The sequence below is a fragment of the Anas acuta genome, chromosome 13 (genome assembly GCF_963932015.1).
Source record: "Anas acuta chromosome 13, bAnaAcu1.1, whole genome shotgun sequence".
In the NCBI taxonomy this organism is placed as follows: domain Eukaryota; kingdom Metazoa; phylum Chordata; class Aves; order Anseriformes; family Anatidae; genus Anas; species Anas acuta.
The window spans coordinates 4,968,079-4,988,089 of NC_088991.1; the positions used below are offsets into that span (position 1 = coordinate 4,968,079).

A 20,011-nucleotide genomic window follows, 5' to 3' on the forward strand; every position below is an offset into this window, starting at 1 on the left:
GGGCCCAACTGCAGGACACAATAGGGCAGGGAAAACAACAGAGCCTGGAGCTGGAGCCCATTGAAAATGCCGAGAAACTAGACAGGCAGAACGGGATGATTCAAAGTGGAATTAGCGCAGGGCAGCGGGGTGACCGTCTCTTGCCACTGGGACGACAGCAGCACTGAAGAATCTCGTTTTAGGCAGGAGCCAAGGGGCAGCACAGAAACCAGGCGGCGGGGAGATAAAGCGGGGAGCGAGGGAGCGTGGTTGATGGAGGCACACGCTCCGTGCCCGGCTGGAGGAATGTCCTGGGTTCCCTCGTGATTGGCTGGGGAATGGAGGAGTCAGTTTTCACGGGGGTTGATCAAAAAGTTTCCTTTTGCTTTCCAAAGTTGCTGTCTGAGCGGAGGCATCGGGAAGAGGAGGCCGGTGGCTGTAACATTCCTCGGGCAAGCTGCTTCAATGCAATGAGAAGGCTTCTCTGCCCGGGGACACACAGCCCAGAGCAGGCGCCGAGAAGCTGCTTTCCTCCCTCTCTCTCCCAACTCCTCCTGGAGTTGATCAGCTCTCCCTTCTGGCATGCGTCTCATCCCTCAGGATACGATGTCACAGTATTCTACTAACTTTCTCTTGCTTCCCATACCAGAGTACCCGGTGCTAGACTGCGTGCCCAACAAAATCATCAAGCTCGTGGTGCTGGGTGGCAGCAGCGTGGGCAAGACAGGTAAGCCCACAGGTGTCCTTCGTGCTCTTTGCTTGCTGCTGGCTGCCTGCGACGGCGGCTCCGATAGACCCAAGGCTGTGCCAAGCCCTTTAACCATTGCAGCTGAAGCATTTGGAGTTACTTCGTGCTTATGTTTGTTTGCTCGGTGCCTGGTTTGCCGGGAGGATTTGCTGCAGGTCTGTGCGGCCAGCCAGTGCGTGGGGACTTCTGTGCTCACAAATGAATCTCCAGGGTCTTGTGCGGAGGGTTTAACATCTAAATCTCCACTCGGAAAAAAATGGGGCTAGCGATTTTTATTCTCCTGCTGTAAATGATGTATGCTCTGTGGACAAATAACAGCGCAGGAGATGTGTCTCCCTGTATTACTCTCCAAAGGAGAGCAGAAGAAAGGAGGGTGAGGGAGCATTACTGCTTTGGAGTAGATGGCTCATGGTTTCAGAAATAATTACGGGAAAATCTGGTTTAGTGCCATCTGGGGTTCCACAGCACTCAGCAAAATGTTTCCTTGCTTTGGATTTGAAGCAGCTATGTTTCTGTATTATTTTTAGGTAACTTGCTGAAGGTAGCTGCCCATGTAAAGGTAGCAAAGAGGTGACTCAGTACACACTGTGAGAAAAATGATTGTTCTAAATGAAAGCTATGATACAGTTGTTTGCAGAACAAAACTTTTTGTTTAGATATTAACTGAGTGGTTTTGAAAATTGTTGGGAATCTGCTGAGATGAAAGCACTACGGGAATATAAATTCCTGTGTCCAAAAATGAGATGTAAGTGTTATAAAGAGATCAAAAAAAGGAAAATGTTTTAATCCAATAGTGTATAAAAGCACCACAGGTTAAGATGAATAAGGAGGTCATGCCACAGCATGACCCGTGTGTGCATAGCACATGCAGTTTGTTTGCTGGGTGTGATTAGATATCACTAATGGGTTTCATTAGAGGGGGACTGAGGATTTGATTTTTAAGGCTGGGAAGAGCCATTTGATCCATTGGCCACACTTCTGATACGGCACAGAGGTCTTAAAGTTGGTATTGGGATTAGTTTTAGTATAGTAAAGGGCTGGCTTGTTACTCTTCTAAATTATTTTAAATCAAAGGTCAGATCATTATATCTGCAGTCACAACAAGCAGCCCTCCACACCCTATACTGGACAGCCTCACTGAACTGGAGGGGAATTTACAGTACAAGTTGCTAAATACTGCATTAGGTATCACAGCCTGGCCCCAGTCTTTTTCTGTGTGTGTGTGTGAGTGCAAAGAGAAGGATTTGCAGAATAGCATGCAAGCAATAGCAAGATTAGCTTGGTTTCATATTATGCTAACTCTTCCAGTCAGATATTACACGTGTTCTGCAGAGACTGACTTTGGTTCACATTAAAGACCCATATTTTTTTCATTGTTTTACAGCCCTGGTTGTGCGCTTTCTCACTAAGAGATTTATTGGAGACTACGAAGCCAATACTGGTGAGTCTGCTCTCTACTGCAGTGTTGCAGATAGCTTAAAAAGGAATCTACTCAATTTTGTGACTGGTGCATATTACAGGAAAGCCAAGCAGTGTTAGATGTCCATAAGGTGCATATTTTCAGTTAATAGCCTCAAGCTATGAAAGCAATAAATCAAAGCCTCATTATTTATGATCCTTTTAGCTATTTTTTTTTTCCTAACATGAAGGAAAAGGATCAGAGTAAAATGCTTGCTTGGGGACATACCTATACTAAAATGTAGACTCTAGGAGCAACTTGCATATTGACTAAACCGCAGAAACCCAATGCTGCTCTCTCTGCAACCCCAGGGAAGCCAGAGGAATTCAAAAGTGTGTAAAAGGCAGTTCAGAACTTTTTTTCCCCTTTGTATTCCCTTCTTTCAGTGTCTTTTATGACAAGGTGGACTTCCAAATTGAAGTCTTCTTTCCGTAAGATAAGCAAAGTGGCCATGCAAACTCCTACTGTGTTTCTTGTTTAATCCTGACACCTCAGGGGATGTGCTGTTTAATTCTCAGCCTCTGTTCCAAGTGCTAACTGTATCAGCCAGCATTGTAGAAGGGATCACTGTGCGCATACCTACTAGCACATCCCACACGTAGGCCACCTCAGATTTGGGGTGAAAAAGAAGGGGATTCAGAGCAATGACTGCTTCACTTTGGAGACACATGCTGGATTTAGAATGGGGAGCTAGGAATGGAGATGGCAGTACAAGACACCTTTGATCTCTGCCTGTCTGATGAAATACAGTCTGAAAGCTCCTCCTTACAGCTCCCTCTCACTGACCCTAAGTAACCTCGACGGTTGCCTGCACTATTTCTCTTTCTTTTCCTTCATCTTTTCTATGGGAGACCGTAGATCAAGTCAGACTTCTGAGCTTTGGAATGGATTGGTGCCGAGAGCCACATGCTTTTCTCATTAAGCTACCAGCCCAACAGCCATGCTGTAGAAGAAACAAATATGCCAGAAATAAGAAACAGGTGGTATTGTATTTGTGATCACTCAAGCATGCTTTTCCTCCGCTTGGGTATAAGTAAGAGCACAGCGTCTAGAAGTACCTGGTCTTTTTTCTGCAGTGCGTTACAGACTAGAAATAATATGTTGTCTGGTTCAGGGGCGCAGTACCTTCCCATAAACTAGTACCAGCTTTTTTTAAGCAGCTTAAAATCTGATGTGTTTTAATAAATAAATAATTCCCAGGAGGGCTATATTACCTCACGGAGTCAGTATTAAAATATAATATGATAATGTTGGATCCAGATGCAGCAAACTTTGCCATATTAAATTTCCTTATATTGTAAATGTTGCTATGAGCTCAGAATCTTTTCCACTGCAAATAAAGCACTTGTTTCCCTGAATCTAATCTTACAGAGATAATTTTCAGAAGTGACAGCACTGTTGTCACTAACTGACCTCCCTGTTGGTCTGAATTCCTTGCTCTCCAGTAGATGGGATTTCTCTAGGTTTGAGCCGAAGTACATCATTTAAAATGTAGCGATGACAATTATATTTGGACAACTCTGAAAGGTCAAACACAACAGCTGTAGATATAGCATTTCTTGTACATCCATGTGACTTGCATTAAGTTCCAAAGAAAAACGATGATGACATCAGTCTCTGAAGCTGTCCTTATCACAACCACAGATAGTTCATAAGATCAAAACTTAAGTTTTCTTTGTCACTTCATCTGCATTCCAGTACCAAAACGAAGTTCAAGCCCAGAACAGTCATGCTCCTATGAGAGCTGGGTCAGCCCTAGACACTTTGCCAGGGCTTGACCTTGAGTATCAGTCATTCAGACTAACCAGAGCTCTGATTTAATCTCTGGGGATTTCAACCAAACTCTTGACTGCTAAAGTCGTACAAATTCCAAAAAGCATCTGGGTATTCTGTATATGCTCACCTGCTTTGTGTCCAAAAACTAGAATACTTCCCTTAAAAAAAATAAAAAATAAAAAAAACGCTTTCAGAAAAATGCAATAGGAATCAGCTCACCTATTTTAGAGTAAACACCTGGATAGCTTGGCTTGAGATTAAAAATATGTGCCGTCCACATTTTAAAAAGTTAATAAAATGGACTGGAAATCTGACTAGGATTGATGCACCCACTGTAACTGAGTATTTGACTCACTACAAGTGCCACCCCTCCCATATACCATCCTAGGGATACAGTGGGAACATCCAAACACACAGCAAAAACAAAACCACTTTACTTAAGTAACCAGCCACTCAGCCTCCCTGGTACCTTTCACTTTTCTATAAGCAGCTCCATATCATGAGCTTCAAAACTAGATTTTGACACTTCATTTTGCCTTTATGTGCTCTTCCTTTGTTGTTACAGTCCCTGCCCCTAATGATCTTGCTTTTTCCACCAGGTGCTTTGTATTCAAGAAAGTTCACCATAGATGGGGAACAGATCTCCCTACAGGTGCAGGATACTCCCTTTGTTTCACTGGAGGTAACATATCTGCTCAGTGCATTGCTCACTACTTTACAGCACAGTTACTGTCTGTTGTTTGTTGCCAGCACTCTCATCTGTTAGTATTCCAGCAGAAATACACCTGGGCTCAAACCCAAAGGAAGACGTAACGGGGGTACCTTACACCCACCAAAACGAGCCCTTGAAGAGATTAAATCAGGCTCTTTTTAGGAGTAAGTCAGAACTAAACCAAATCTATTTCAAATACATACCTACATCCCAACCCTAAACAGCAGGACAATCAGGCTGGCTTGCTCTTGCCAACTCCCTGACTTGTTTTATTTCCTGTCAAATAGTTTTTGTCTCTGTGCAGCAGAAAACTCACCTGCCCAGAGGCTCAGCTGGCTCACCTTATGTAATTTGATGCACCCAGAATCTCTCTTCTCCAGAAAAGGTGTTTCTTTTCAAAGGGACAGGCCTCACAGAAACTGTCATGTCCAGCTAGGGTGCTTTTCAGTGCTTTCCCTACTTTTTCATGTTTTAATTTTATTCATTCCTTATTTCTCAGTTGTTGGCATTTACATATACCCCTCTTTCTATTCTTATTTTAGATATTCAAGGTTTAATGTTTGAACAGGAACCTGTTTCTATAAATATTCTTACAAACAGATTCCAGAACAAAGATATCTTTTTTTTTGAAGATCTGCTTTACGTGTAGAACAACATGATGAAAATGGTGTCTGAGCAGCAGGAATTGTAATGAAGTTTGTTTTTACAGGAATGTTGGAAATCTCAGGAGAGCAATAATTCCTATAGAATAGCTGAGATTTCATGGTAAAATTAGGCATCCTCTTGTCGCCATCAAATCTAAACTTCTAGGTTTGGCTTTAACCTCAGTCTGTTCTCAGACTTGGCCAAATATATGTCTGGATGGGAACACCACCATCTCTCATCCACTTTCAAGCTAGCCCTGGACAGCTTTATATATCCTGTTTAGTCTGCGTGGACCCACACGAGCACGGGCTCATTTCTGTGCTCGTGAAGAGCTGTTCCAGCCTGAGATTAGAGAACAGGGTAAGCAAACCTCCCCCAGCCTCAGCTTGCATGTCCATTTTCTCTGACAACCAGAAGCAGATTGAAGTGGAAAGCCTTGACAAGGCTCCAAAGTCTCTGCTCCGAGAGGTGCACAGAGCAGAAGAACCCTCGTTTATTCAGCACACTAAAAAGCAAACAAAAGCCATTATGGAAGTCCTCCAAATATTCAAGTGGGACTTAATTGTACAAAGACCCTATGCCAGCTTGCTTAGAGAAGACACAGCAAAGAGAAGCTATTGGTGGTGATTAGGCACAACAGGGAATGCCTGACAGGCTTAGCAAAGGGAATCCCTTCTCTCTTCTGTCCCCTGGAGAAAGGAGGCAGTGAATGAATTTAACTCCCCTCTCACACCAGATACATGTTTATTTTCTGATTTCTCTGTTTTAACTAAGACTCTGCCCTAAAGTTCAGAGACTGTAACCAGAGCTCTGCAAAATGTAGTAATGCCAGCAGCTGAGGTTTCCTAGTCAGGAACTATTCTAATTTAGTTAGGGAGGAGTTTCATTTTCTTTGTCCCAATCAAAGGTCTGTTCTGTTTCAACAGTTCCCACAGACATGCTTATCTTAGCTTGGATCTCTGCTGGCATCAAATAATGTATCTGAAATCGTTTGAAAGGATTGTTCCTGAACAGAACTCAAGACTGAGTGAGAATAGGTTGGATTTTCTGTTAAAATCCTTAAGAAAGAGAGTTGTTTGTGGTGGGCAGGCAGAGCAGAGTGTTTCAGGAGGAAGTCATGTGGAATCACTCAGGATTCTTGCCACACTGGAAATGTTAATGTTTAAGAGAGAAACAGAAGCAAAGAGATAACTGGTTTTGTTAGGTGATTCATTGCTGCTTGGACTATACATGGCAAATGACTGTGTGTTTCAAAATTCATTCTGGAGCAGAGATTTCCATTTAAAAAGTAGCCCATTAGCCTTTGATTTTCCTGAATAAAGCATTCCATTGGGGATTATCCATCCATCTCACTACTGGGTGGGCCTAGCTGGAGTAACTGAGAATTCCTGCTCATTAGGGCTCCCTTGAGCGTACACCTTCTCCCAAAACATTTTCCAACGCTTGCCAGAGCAATTAGTTCTTTTTCCCCATAAAGGAGTTTGCTGGTGAAAAGAGGCTAATTATCTACAGATTGGATACAACTCAGACACCAACAGTGCAAATTGCCCTTCTTCCCACAGCCTGCCCTGGCCTGGCTGAGTTCACTCATTTATGTTTCAAGCAAAGCTGCTGGTGAGGCTCCCTCTTCCTACTCTATGCAGCCCTGTTTTCTTTTTTTTTTTCTTTTTTTTTTTCCCTCGGTTGGGGAGCAGGGGAGAGGAGAGTGATCAGGACGTCTGTTAAACAATTTCACTGCTAATAAAGGACATTTAAGATTTAGGTTTATACTATTGTGAGCTGGCAAGAGCAAAGAATTACCAGGTATGATGGGCCAGTGCCTGTATTGCCCATACTGAAATAAGTACAGGGCAAACAGGTATATCAAAAGGGCAGTTAGAAGAACTGCTGCTGAAAATTTTAAGCCTTATTTAGACTCCGAGCCTTCAGATACCCTGCTTCCTCCTTCCCACAAAAGGGTCTTGTCTGTGGTCCTTCTTTTAAACTGTCTGATGCACCATAAAGAACTAATCAGTTTTGCTCATTCTTTTCCACCTCTGCTTCCTGAAGTTAGGCTTTGTAATTCATATTTAGATGTCTAACTAAACGTGATCTGTTTTGGGAGATTGCTGAGCACATGCAAACCCTGTTAAAATGCATGAGAAAGGCAGATAAGTGTTATGTAGATAGATAGATATTGGAGCATAAGTTATAATATTTTAAATTTCCATAACTAATATTGAACAGTGGCTAAATTTTTAACATATTTTTTGTCCTTTCCTATGACAAACTAGATTTCTGTCAGGAAACCTCTAAGTGCTTTTCCAGGTGTTTTATGCCTTTGGAATGAGTCATTACATGGCATCACAGACACATGACAAAACAATTTGTGAATGATGTTGAAGTATGTGAAATGTTGCCTGTTTCAGTTTAGGAAGATACCATCTGACCTCTTGTGCTGGATCTGTCCTCCACAGCCAATTAACTGAATTGTTTACTGGGCACATTCTGTCGGCCAGTAACTGTTAGATAAAACATTCATGGACATTAGTGGGCTTTGGAGAGGATTTAAAATGCCTGTCCTAAGTCTTACTAAAGTTCATGAAGATTTCTTGAATAGAATTTAGCAACAACAATATCAAAAAAGCTGGACTCTATTTATGATGCTGAACTCCCACTAAAACACGCAGGAGCCTCTAATTCCTTACAACTTCAGCAAGGGCTGAATGTGTGTAGTGTCTTGTTGGGTATGGAAGAAATTGCACGTTCCCAGAAAGCCTGGATTATTGACAGGAATGTCAGTTCTTATCAAACCGAGAATCCTGGTAATAACTGCAGCACTGATCTCCCTATCTAGCTGGGAAACATGCCAGCAGGGATAACAAAGGGTAGAGGATTAGCTGAAAATAGCGTCATCTTGAAAAGTGAGCAGATCTCTTTTCAAGCTCGACAGTATTGTGGTATTGTATTCTGTTTTATATTCCCCATGCTGGTGACTGCTATAGCTGTTTGAGTAGGAGCTGTGATGGACAGAACAAGCGTGTGACCAGCAAAGCAGTAATATAAACCCAGGGCAGCTCCATAAATGAGCAATGAGATTTCACCTCATTTCAGTGCCAGTAATTGGCTATTTGCAACAAATTGCTCTTTCAAAGTAACTTTGCTTCTGATTATTTGGAAAACTATATGGCAGTAAAACCTGTCAGGCTTCACTTAACAGAATTAGTGAGAACCCCCAACCATGGAGACATCCAATGCAGAATTGGAAAAAGACATAAAAAAACACCTTGGGGAACAACCATTCACTTGCAATAGTATGACTAGCCTGCTGAGATTTTCTAACGCTCCTACTAGTCCAATCCCAATTTTATCCACAACAAAAGGGCAGGTTGCTGTCATAAGGATTTACTACCAGAGAATCCAAACTGAACTTTTCAATTTCAGTGTTAGGTTGTTCTCTTATTTTTAACCGATTGGCTTTGATCGCCCTCCGCTTCTGTGCTGCTTGTCTGTCATATGCTACTGACACAGAGAGGAACTTTCTCCTGTCCCCAGTGCATCCCCCAGCAAACAGCGAGGTTTCTGCCTGTCTGCTGAGCAACAGCCGTACTAGTACACAGCTTTGAGTAGCTATCGGTGCTGTATGACTGCTTGCTCCGTCTGCTCCCTGTTCTCAGTTTTCTAATCTCACACCTCTTGGTTTTGACGGCAGGATGACACTGACAGCATCTGTTGCCAAGAGCAGATAAACCGTTCAATCTACTGGGCAGATGGCTTCGTTTTTGTTTACTCCATCACAGAATATGAGAGCTACCGAGTCATCCGGCCCCTATACCAGCACATCCGCAAGATTCACCCAAACGCTAACATCCCCCTGCTTCTGATGGCAAACAAAGGAGACCTCCTGCGAGCCAGGCAGGTGTCCTCCAAAGAAGGACTCCAGCTGGCAAGCGAACTGGGAGGTACTTACTACGAAGTCTCAGCTCGGGAGAACTGTGAGGGAGTGCATGAAGCCTTCCAGCAGCTATGCCAGGAGGTCAGCAGGATGATCGGGAGCTGCAACGGAGAGAAACGAAGAGGCCTCCACCTTGTCCGACCCAAGTCTCCAAACATGCAGGACTTAAAGAGACGTTTGAAACAGGCTCTGACTTCCAAAGGGAAATCTGCCACTACGCTTTGATGTAGCTGACAGAAATTGGTTTCTACATCACTGAAAAAAAAGGCAAGAAAATAAGCTGGTATTAAGGGGCATCAGCAATCAGACTGTGTGGAAGGTTCTTTCATATTGTCTACACATCTTCCTTAAAAGTCCCATATCCATTCAGCAAAGGAACTTACAGAATGTGCTTTTTGGGGCAAGAATTTAGAAACTGTGATTTAAAGAACAGACTGTCGCAAATTATTTCTGTTTCAAAATGGACACAGTCATACAGTTTAGGCTTAAAATGTAGATTTTATTAATAAAATAATTAAATTCTACTATTAAGAGAAGTGGCTTCTCTTGGGAGTGGTTGTGTTCCTAAGCATAGGCAATAAGCTACAGAAGGACACTAGGAGAGCAACAGGAGCTATAATGAGCAAGCAAAACTTAACAGATTTGCTTAGTCACGAGACTGGAAAATAAAGGCAAAAAGTAAATGACAAGCATAAATAGTGATAAGTAATAACTTTTTTTAAAGGTAATAATTCAGAAACTGCAGTTTAGAAAGTGTTCTTAGGAACTTGGAGAGTGCATTGCAAGCTTATAGAGTGTCTCATTAAAGGGAGATTCCAAAAATATAATTTTTTCAGATTATTTTTCTTTAAACACTTGTTATTTATGAAAGTGATTATATGAGCAAAATACTTACTTTTAGCAGCATTTTGTAGTCAGTTTTTTGATGGTCTACTTGTCATTTTTGTGTAGGCTTGCTACATGACGATGAGGGACAAATAGAGCAGTGCAGCTGTGAAACCTGCTCAAAAAAAACCAACAAACAAACAAACAAACAACAAAAAAAAACTGTATTAATCAAGACCAAGGACAGAACCTAAAACTGTTTAACTTTTTTTTTTTCCCCCCCCAAACTAGTTAGATTTCAAGCTCAAAGATACTGCTTTAAAGAAACAAGGTCATCACACAAAGTATAACTGATTCAATTTTTTTATTATTTTTTTTAAAGAATAAATGCTTTTATGATGCCTGAAATTCCTGGCTTCAGCAATTTATCATTTTGTTATTTGCCTAAAGCCAGACTTTACTAAATACCTTGCAATGCATCCAAATCACCAGTCTGTCAATAAATATTTCACTGGCAGCATCTCACTGCATTGGGCACAAAGGGATTTGATTTGGGTGCATCATGTGCAAAGGGATTTGAAGCTGTATCCTGTGAGCTGGCCAATTTTATGGCAGCAATGACAACAACATGAAGCATCCATCATTCTGTTCCTAGTGGGAGCAGAGAGAAACTGGGTTGGACCATGCAAAAGTCAGGATGCAATGATCTTTTTTTTAAACACACCATCCGAGCAATTCACGGGACCATGAAATGAAGTAAAGCTCAGTGATTTACACCAAGGAACACAGAAGGGAAAATCCTGGTTTGATGGATGTGGAAAAATACTCCCAGCTGGAGTTTCAGCCAGCAATACCGAGCTAAATCAACCTTTTACTTGTGACCAGCAAACATGTAAATCGAGTCTGATGAGTATTTATGGAGCTCAGGTCTTGAAAATTTATTTTACATTTTACTTGTCCCTGTACTAGACAACACTAGTCATGATTTTCCTTATCACTTGGATTTGCTTTATCTACAGCTCACCTTCAGTTTTATTTATTGTTTTCCACAGCTGGACATCTGAGAATATCTTGTGGTTGGATTAATTTAAAATTCTTTTGTTAATACAAAGCAACTGCACCTTTTTTAAAACTGTTTTCAAGTGGTAGTAGGGAGCAAAAAGGAAAGTTGGATCATCCAAACAGGGACTCAAACACTATCAGGGGATTTCCACTTTAGTTTATGATTTATTAACAGTTTGGTGTTTGAGCAGTGTCATGATTCATTGCTGGCATTTTGGTATGGCATTAATTAGCACAAAATTTCTGTATTTTACATTACTAATAGCATAGCTCAAATATCAAACCTTGAAAGTGAAAATGAGCAAACTGTTTGCAAGAGACACATATACTAAAAATTATTTACATAACAATAAAGATCACCAATTTTGAAGAACAACTAAATATTTTGCCATCCCACTACTGTGTAATAAGGGCTAAATTTGCTGAAGACAACATGCTGACGTTTGTTTTCATAAAAGATAAGAGAATTAGGTGCTCTATCCTATTAAAATTGTTTGCAATTTACTCTTTCAGCTCTAATCCTTTCTTATTTGGGAAAAAACTTTCTTCCTAAAGAAATTTGTTTTGAACAAATTCCAAAACTGTCAATGTTCTATTTTCAATAGCGATTAATAAAAAAAAGCAAGGCCTTTCCCAAGTAGTATATAAAATGGCTCATTTACATCTCACATCTTTAAATGTTCTTTGTTTATATTAGACTAAAAATATTTTTTTCTTAATACCCTGCTTTGGAAGCATACACAAGTATTCCTACATTTGTCCTCCCACATAAATAAGTCTTCCCACATTCCTGAGGCACTGGCGGGGGAAAAAAAAAATCTACATTTTAGCTAAGACCAAAAAATATTGAAACATTTAAGTCTTCTCCTAAATACTAACATGTGGCAAGCATTTATTCTGCCACAGAAACTTGAGTATAGTATTTCCTTTGTTCATTGAACAGCAATACAAATCCTGTAATAGCTTTGATACTGGTTTTGAGCCAGGACATACCATCTACAGAGGACAATAGAGCTCAGCATTTTTATTAGCAGCACAGCCCTTAAGCACCAGTGCGCACCACTGTGCCACTGATGGCTAAGCAAGGCTGAGGAAGGAGAGCTGCCTGAAAAGCAGGGGGCAGAGAACAATATCGAATTAAGCACCTAAAAATAATCATGTGAATTATCAAAGATTAGTCACATAGAACCTGGTCCTGAATTAGCATCTTCAAGCTGCCACAGAAAACATGCATTCTAATGAAGGTTTAAAATGAAGCCTCAAGAGAGAAGGTACCTGATGTAAAGTCATGCAAGAGAACAAAAAATAGACTTGAAGATAGATGGGGGGGGCAGTTTTATTTTTTTGTTAGCATAGCAAATTCTCAGTTATCCTGGTTAAATCCAAATTAATTCTGTTGGAAGCCATGAGCTATAGAATTCACTTTCCTTCCCCACCCCCTTCTTCATTTTTTTTTCCTGAGCAGTCTAAGTCTTGTGCAGCATCTGGTTTTCAAGATGGTTTACAGCTGGGTTTACTTGGGCACAAAGCAGTTGAGTGATTTGCCCCAAGGTTACACAGCTGAGCAAGTACTTCAGAGGAGCTCAAAAACTGTGTCCTTTGTAATTAATTCCTGACTCCTTACAACAACTACCAGACCATACCACCTCCCTCAAGGTATGCACAAAGCACAGTGAGTTGTGTTACACAAGAATGCAATTAAAAGTTGGAAAAAGTTACTTGATCTACAACCTATGTTAGAAACTGACTGAGCAAAATATTTCTGATGTGCTGGCACTGTGAGCAATTATAGTAGTAATGAGACTAGCTCGTGAGTTATTGAAAATATTTGTAAGTGATAATCTTCTGCAGTATTTCTGTCAGCTGTATTTTTCACACATTTTTAGCAGTTCCCCCTGAGAATACAGCATGACCTGGGAGACAAGAAAACTGAGCCCCATTTTTAACTTCTCCTGTTACCTGCTTGGTGATTTTGGCCAGATCTCTTAACCTAAGTTACTGTGTTTATAAGGGTAAAGATATTTACACATCTTTGCAATGCACTCTACCATTCGCAGGAAAGAATTACCAATGATAAATATATGAAATTGCTCATATTTGCACTAGAGATAGCTTAAATCTTAACATATGAGTTCAGATCCCTCAGACTCAGGTTGCTGGGATCCCACGTTTACACTTGAAGTAGAGGAGGAAAATGGAAAATTCAGATCTCCATCTGAAGGGACAGCTCAGACAGAAATGTTTCTATCCAGGCTTCTCACAGGATTTATGTCAGGTATTTGACCGAGGAGGGGTGAGTACCTGAGACATGGAAAGAAACTTTGTACCAGAAAATAGTTGTCTAATAGTTTCAAAAAGCAAACTGGAAGACAGCCAGCTTATTGTTACTGCTGATTTCCCTATGCTCTTTCCCTATGCAAGCTAGAAGACTGGGTCAAAATCACACTGACTCTGCTGGAGTTGCAGCAGCGATGCATGACCCTGAAGTGGCAGAACATAATGACATATTTGCTGTTTTTGAGTTGTTCTTGTGTTTTCAAAGAGTTCTTATGAGCTGTCCTTGTCTCTCCTGGGACTAGCACAGGAAAGCAGGGGAATTAAGTTAAAAAGACCTCTGGATATATTCTAAAAACCTCAAAAGCAGGGACAATGCGGACAATGGTCCTAGAAAATGCTATCCAATCTATCACCTCTGGAGACAAAGCACGATTCTTCCTTGGATGCTTTTCCCTCCAGCTCCCACTGGCTCTCCCTTTCCTTGTTCCTCTCCATTCATGCGTTTGTGCTGGTTTAGTTTAGCAAGGAATACTTGTGCAATTGTTCTTCCTTAGATTCTGAGGAATATTTTTTGGTGTTTAGTTTGAGATATACTTCCAACTATTTTAACTCCAAACATGGTTTATATCAAAAGAAGAGTGTCTACTTAGCCTTTTGACCTTATTTACCTAAATCATTTTAAATTACATCTAAATCAAGTCAGTAGACCTCTGTATTTAGACAAACCTTTGAATTCATGCCATTTGCCCCCAAATGCTCTCACTGGTTTAGCCCAGTATCTTCTTCCCCGTTTTATACTTACCAAGTTAAGCTCATTTCTGTTGCTTAGTCATTGCTTATTTAAACCTGTTTAGTTCTGGTAAAGTTTTACTGCTCTTCTCTGAAATCTCTTTAGTTTAATCAGCCAAATTCTCTTCTCTAAGCAGCTGTGCAAGCTGCAGATGAGCTCAGAACAGCTGGTGACTTTCTGCTCTGTTAGATTTTTGCCTGTTATTGAAGATTTTTGAATAAACAGGAGCATGGAGAGAGAAGCATCAAACCTAGTTCTAGTCTCTTTTCACCTGTCAACTTCCTTTGTTGACAATAATTTTATCACTCACAAAGCGGACAAAGTTTATCCTAAGTGATTGCATTTCAGTTTGGTTCCTAGAGATGGAAAAACACCAAATATGAAGTGGATAGACGAGTTGATAGGCTCTGCAAACCCAAGGATCCAATTCATTCAGGAGCTGTCATACCAATCCTCTTTTCTTTAGGAGATACATTTTTTACATTTTCCATTTTATCCAAATGGGTTTCAAGAAACAGCCTCTGGATCTCGTCACACAGACACTTACTGTCTCCTCTGTAGCAGGTCAAGGGGAAGCTGCACATTTTCTAAATGTGATAGGTGAAAGTATGCATGTCTTGTGCTGTTATTACAGATGATTGTGGAGACTGTTCCTAAGGATAATGTTTTTCTTCTTTCTGGGCAAAAATGCAGAACACTAGCAAACAGTAACTGGCCATTCTGAAAAGAGTTTAGCTGTGTTTGCTGAATCTGGAGGCAAACTGTACTTCCTTTGCTGGTTAGAAAACTCACCAGATAAATGGGGGCTGGGATTTTCCTGATGCATCCTTTGAATTCTCACAGAGAGAGTTGAATTATGTCACTTCTTGATTGTGATCCAGGTTTCCAGATGCTTGCAGGAGCCACCACTCTTCACGCTGTGTTCTGCATTGTATTTCATTTCAAAACTCTCAATATTTTCCTGATGAAGAAAAAGAGAAACAACTTCGGAGTAGCATGCTGATGTACAATGGCCCATTATCTTACCTCTCTATTTTTGATAAAGACATGAGTGTCTTCACTTCATGGAGACCTGAAGTGTCTGAGCTGCTTTTGCAGTCACTGGGGACTAGAATTCATAATCTATAAGCATAGGTATTTATCATTTCAAATGAACAAGGCTTTTCATTATTTAACTAGAAGAACAAGTTATACTGTCACACACCTCAGCAGTTCTGTGACTGTCAGTAAAGAGCAGTGGGATGTGGAAATGAGCGACATAAAATCTCTAAATTACACTCCCGTGATTTTCTATAAGAGAGAATGACTTTCCCTTAAGCACTGGGGAAGGTAATAGGCTGGTTGCAGCGCTGAATATAAAGAAAGTAGTGATGGTAATTTTGGCTAACAAGTCTGTGCTCCTGTCCCTTAGTTTGGGAGCTGGGACAGAGGTCAACATTTGTGAGAAGAACCTCCTAAGTGCACAAAGAAGGCTTACCCTTATAAAAAGGGGAAACCACTGGTTCTCTGAGAAGGAACCAAAACGTTCCTGTGAGCTACATATCTGGGGGAGCTCTGCTGAAATGGAAAACCAGAATCCAGGCCTTGGAGAGCCGTTTGCATTTCTCATGCACAATTTTTCAGAGCAGCGGTGAAAACCCCATGTCTTCATCACATTGCAGCCCACACGGTCCCATTATGCCTGTGTCAAAGTCACTTCTCCTAAAGGACTATGGTAGTACTGCTGGTCTCAGTGTAGACACCGGTACAGCTCCAGCAATGAGCAGAGGGTTTGATCTACCATTTCTGTCCACCCTTTTATCTGCCAAGACCACCTATGAAGTCCAGTGTCCAAGAGCTAGGACCAAATACCAAATAGATGTGACTAGTGTTCATCAGTCTGTGCTGGGATCAGTAACTGGCGCTCAGGAGAGCTGTAATCTGCCAAAGGAGCAGTTTTTAAAACCCAGGATACATATTTGTGTCAGAACTGTGAAACGATACATTTTATATGCAAGTGTTATTCTGCTAGCATTATTTATTAGGCTGCTTTGAAGAAAGCAAGAAGTTTTGTTTCTAAATCCTGAGTGTTAATCATTAAGACTCCTCATTTTATCTATTTTTGTGCTTTTAATTTTAGCCATTTGCACTTATGAACCTTGCACTGGGGAATGAGCTGAAGGAAATGGAGCCAAAGGTTCATCTCTTTGTACATTTGGCAACGCACATCCACACCCGACACTCCGAGTATGTCTCAACACTGGAAGAACCAAGGATCATGAATAGGGTTGAGAGGATAGATACAGCTTGTAAAAACCAGGCACCCCTTAATCCTAGTCCTGTGGCTGCTGGTAAGAGCCACTGGCCAGACGGGCACATCCATCTATCCATACTGCACCAGCGGTCACCACCTTTGTGCCCATGGTTTGCGATGAGCTTTAAATCTGAGGCTTCCCGGGATGAGGGGAGCAGGCTGTTGAAGGGTTAAACATTTCCTGCTTTTAATCTAGAATCACGTAATGTGGAATGAATGTTTCAGCTCAAAATGTTTCCTCACTCCGACAGTTTCATGGTGTGAGGTCAAAGTGTGGGGGAGACAGAAAGAAAAGAGGGGGTGCACGGGGTGGTGAGCCAGCAGAGCCGGGGAAGCACACGAGCACCCGGAGAAACGACGAGGATGGTTTCTCAAGCAGCTTCAGCCCAGCTGGAAGGGGCTGTGGTGGAGCCATCAGCAGCGCCTGTGTGACTTTAAGGGCTTCCTGCTCCGGCTGCCTCTGCTTCTCCCATGTGTGCGTGCTTCTGCTCTGGGCACGGTTCCCACGCTACATTGCAAAATATGCCTTGAGTTTCTCACAGTACCGCTGCCCAGACACAAACTGCAGCTCCGGTCCTTCCTGCACCCCGCAAATCCAGGAGGTGGGACTCCTCTGGGGGCACTGCCTGCTATATTTATGTTTCCTGCCTCTGCGGATCTTTTCCTACGCTACCAGATCTGTTTTGTACACTAAGGGGCTCTACCTAGGGCGGCAAACTTCGATTTATGAACTCGTCAAATTTCAGATGAACCTGAGTCTGCAGACCTGCCCACTCTCAGATCGCTTCTTACGCACTGAGCAGCCTCGGCTGATTTCACCTGCAGGCCTCCTACAGGAGCAACGTGATCACTCATTCACGACTACCACTTCCTATGTCAAAACCTATTCCTACAGACCAGTGCATCAGGTTTGTCTGTTTTCCCTGGTTTCTGGCTCCCCTGTTGCAGCCAAAACAGTTTTCGTTTGGGGAATTTGTACTTAATTTCTTGCCAATTAATGTGAACACCTAGGCACTGATTAAGGGACTGAGAAAAAATAAAACAAACAATTACACAAACACTTAAGCAAACACCTTTCAGCCTTCTCCCCCTGAAGCCAAACGCAGCAGCCTCGACCTCTGCCTTTCACCCTGGGTCACTCTCAGCCCATCCCAAATCCTCACTGCTCTTAAACACAGCCGAGCAGGGCCACCTGCGGATGGTTTGGCACACAATGGGGCATTGCGAGGCTTCCAGAGCTGCTGATGACAGGCTTGTGGCATGTCATGGCCATGTTCCACACGGGGCACCTTGACAGGCCTGGCTGCTAAACCTGAGCTCGCATGGCCGCAGTGAGCCCTGTAGTTTCTGCCCAATATGCTCCTCCTGCACACCAAAAAGAACTGCCCCCCACCCAAAGGATGGCAGTGACACAAAGAGGTTGGGGAGATCAGCCTGCTGCTGAGAAGAGAAAATTCTCCGTCTTCCCACCAAATGATAACAAATGTCTGAAGGGAATCATCTGACAAATCCTCTTGCTCAACACCACTCGCCCCGAAGCTGCATGAAAAAAAACAAACTCCTTTCATGGCAGGAAATCCTCAGGCCAGTTTGTCACCAGGATTCAGAAAGATTTAAATAACAGAGCTACTGACATTAGATTTTGACTGGTGGAGGATACAGCCAGAAAAGCCGGTCAGCGAGTGTTTCTGTGGGCTGATAGGTGCTGATCCTATTGCTATCGGGCAAAAGTGGGTCGGATTGCCTTCAGGGTAAAGATTTGGGCTTCTCCAGAAGAATGACTGGATTCTAGCTCAAGCTAAAATTAGTTAGTTAGGTCTTTTTAAGAGTTCTACATGACAGCAATTTCCTAGGAATTAGGAAAATGTCAAACTCAAGCCCACAGCTCCAAACATTTTATTTCTAAAATGGGCCCCATGAAAACTCCCTGGGTCAGCCCTGTCATTTTCCAGCACCCAGTTTCAGCCTTTAAACTGAACGGAAAGATCCAACCTTAAGTCTCTTTTTTTAACCCCAATATTTATTTGGGGATCTCCTTTGTGGGTCACTACCAGTTCCACCAGCCCCAAATCTTTGCCCTCCCTGTGTCTCAGGCAGGTTTTCTGGCTGCTGCAAGAGGCAGCATAATCTGAGACCCAGAACACTGCCAGGTGCTGTTCAGGTTGTCCCACACCTACACACTCGTTCCCACTAAATCAAAATGTTACTTCCTTCTTTCGTAGAGTGTTTTGAGATCTATTGATTAAAACTCCTGTGTGTAAGCCAGGTGTCATGTTGTTTTAAATATTCTCTTGTGTGGAGAAGGGCTGATGGTTTGTTATTAATAGAGCAGGAAGCGGGGATTAAACTTTGCTCTCTAATCACAAACAAAAGTTACAACAACTCTGTAGCTTCTGGGTAAACCTAAGAACGAACAACTGTTCCTAAGGAAAGTGAATCCCAGAAGGAGAAACCCAGATTGATGTCTCAATGGGAGCTGAATTAAAACAAGGTCAGGCTTGGCAGCCTGCCTCCTCTTCACCTTGTGAATATTCTCCAAGGGACTGATCTGGAACACAACTGTTTTGACACAGGGTTTCCTGTTGCAAACACTCTATGCAGGCTCCATATCAAGCAGCTGGGATTTTTTGTTTGGTGTGCCTAAACCACATCTTTAAGTGGTGTAACTTGCCATAGCACCATGAGAGTCTTGCGGATCAACAGAAGTCTGTCAGCTTTTATTAGCTGAGGATTCAACCCAGCCTAAAAATCACTCACAGCAAGAAATGTTTCTGAGGCTAGGATGGTAGTTTCACATATGCAGACAAAGCAAGGCATTTTTCAAAGCCCAGAGTACCCCTGCGATTGCAGAGAAAGCTTTGCAGAGGTAGCTTTTATGTCTACTGGTTCTCTCCATTAAGCCACATGGAAAAAGTTTTGAGAGTTGTGTCAACAGTGAAACAAAAGCTCTTAATGTTCAGTGGCCCTTTGATTTGCTTTAAACTCCTGGTGCATATTTTGCATTCACTTTCCAGGAATAGCCCAGTGAGATTCTTCCTGGCACAAAAGCTCCAGCAACTAGGATTGATGTCTTTAGGGTATCAATTACCTTGTTGTGCAGCATCAGAGTACTATGGCTGCACGTGGGAGTCCTGTGGGCTAGTGGAGTCCTCCCATAAAACAAATATGATATTACAGCAACAACAGAATATTTATAGATACCTTCTAGCACGACACAGAAGCTCCTGCTGGCCGGCCTGGTACATCCAGATAGCAAGCGGTTGACTCTGCAGCCATACCAGACCCAGATCTGAAAGCACAGCAGTTAGCATGAAGTTGCATTCTAGCTAACAATCTCTTTTTAACTGCAAAAATGCTTTTTTTTTTTTTTTTTTTTTTCAGTAACACAGCCCTGTTGCTTCCAGTTATGGGGCTGGTTTGGTTGGCATTAACTGAGGACTCACTGCCCCAACATTACTGTGTGATGTGGACGTGCCCTTAGAGTTACACAGCTGGCTATTTGTTCTGGAAA

At 42.1% G+C, this 20,011-nt stretch overlaps 1 protein-coding gene and 1 long non-coding RNA gene across 2 annotated transcripts; one reads left to right on the forward strand and one right to left on the reverse strand.

The window, feature by feature from the left end:
- Positions 1 to 9,789, forward strand: LOC137863660 (ras-like protein family member 11A-like). The gene is made up of 4 exons (XM_068697010.1): positions 1 to 706; positions 2,112 to 2,168; positions 4,562 to 4,644; positions 9,011 to 9,789. The coding sequence occupies exons 1-4, from the start codon at positions 562 to 564 to the stop codon at positions 9,476 to 9,478; spliced, it is 753 nt and encodes a 250-aa protein (XP_068553111.1). The 5' UTR covers positions 1 to 561; the 3' UTR covers positions 9,479 to 9,789.
- Positions 9,790 to 10,154: 365 nt separating this feature from the next.
- On the reverse strand, positions 10,155 to 19,844 carry LOC137863662 (uncharacterized). The gene is made up of 3 exons (XR_011101019.1): positions 19,702 to 19,844; positions 15,000 to 15,168; positions 10,155 to 10,253 (listed from the first exon to the last, which is right to left on the reverse strand). It is a non-coding gene; the product is annotated as an uncharacterized lncRNA (long non-coding RNA).
- Positions 19,845 to 20,011: the final 167 nt, after the last annotated feature.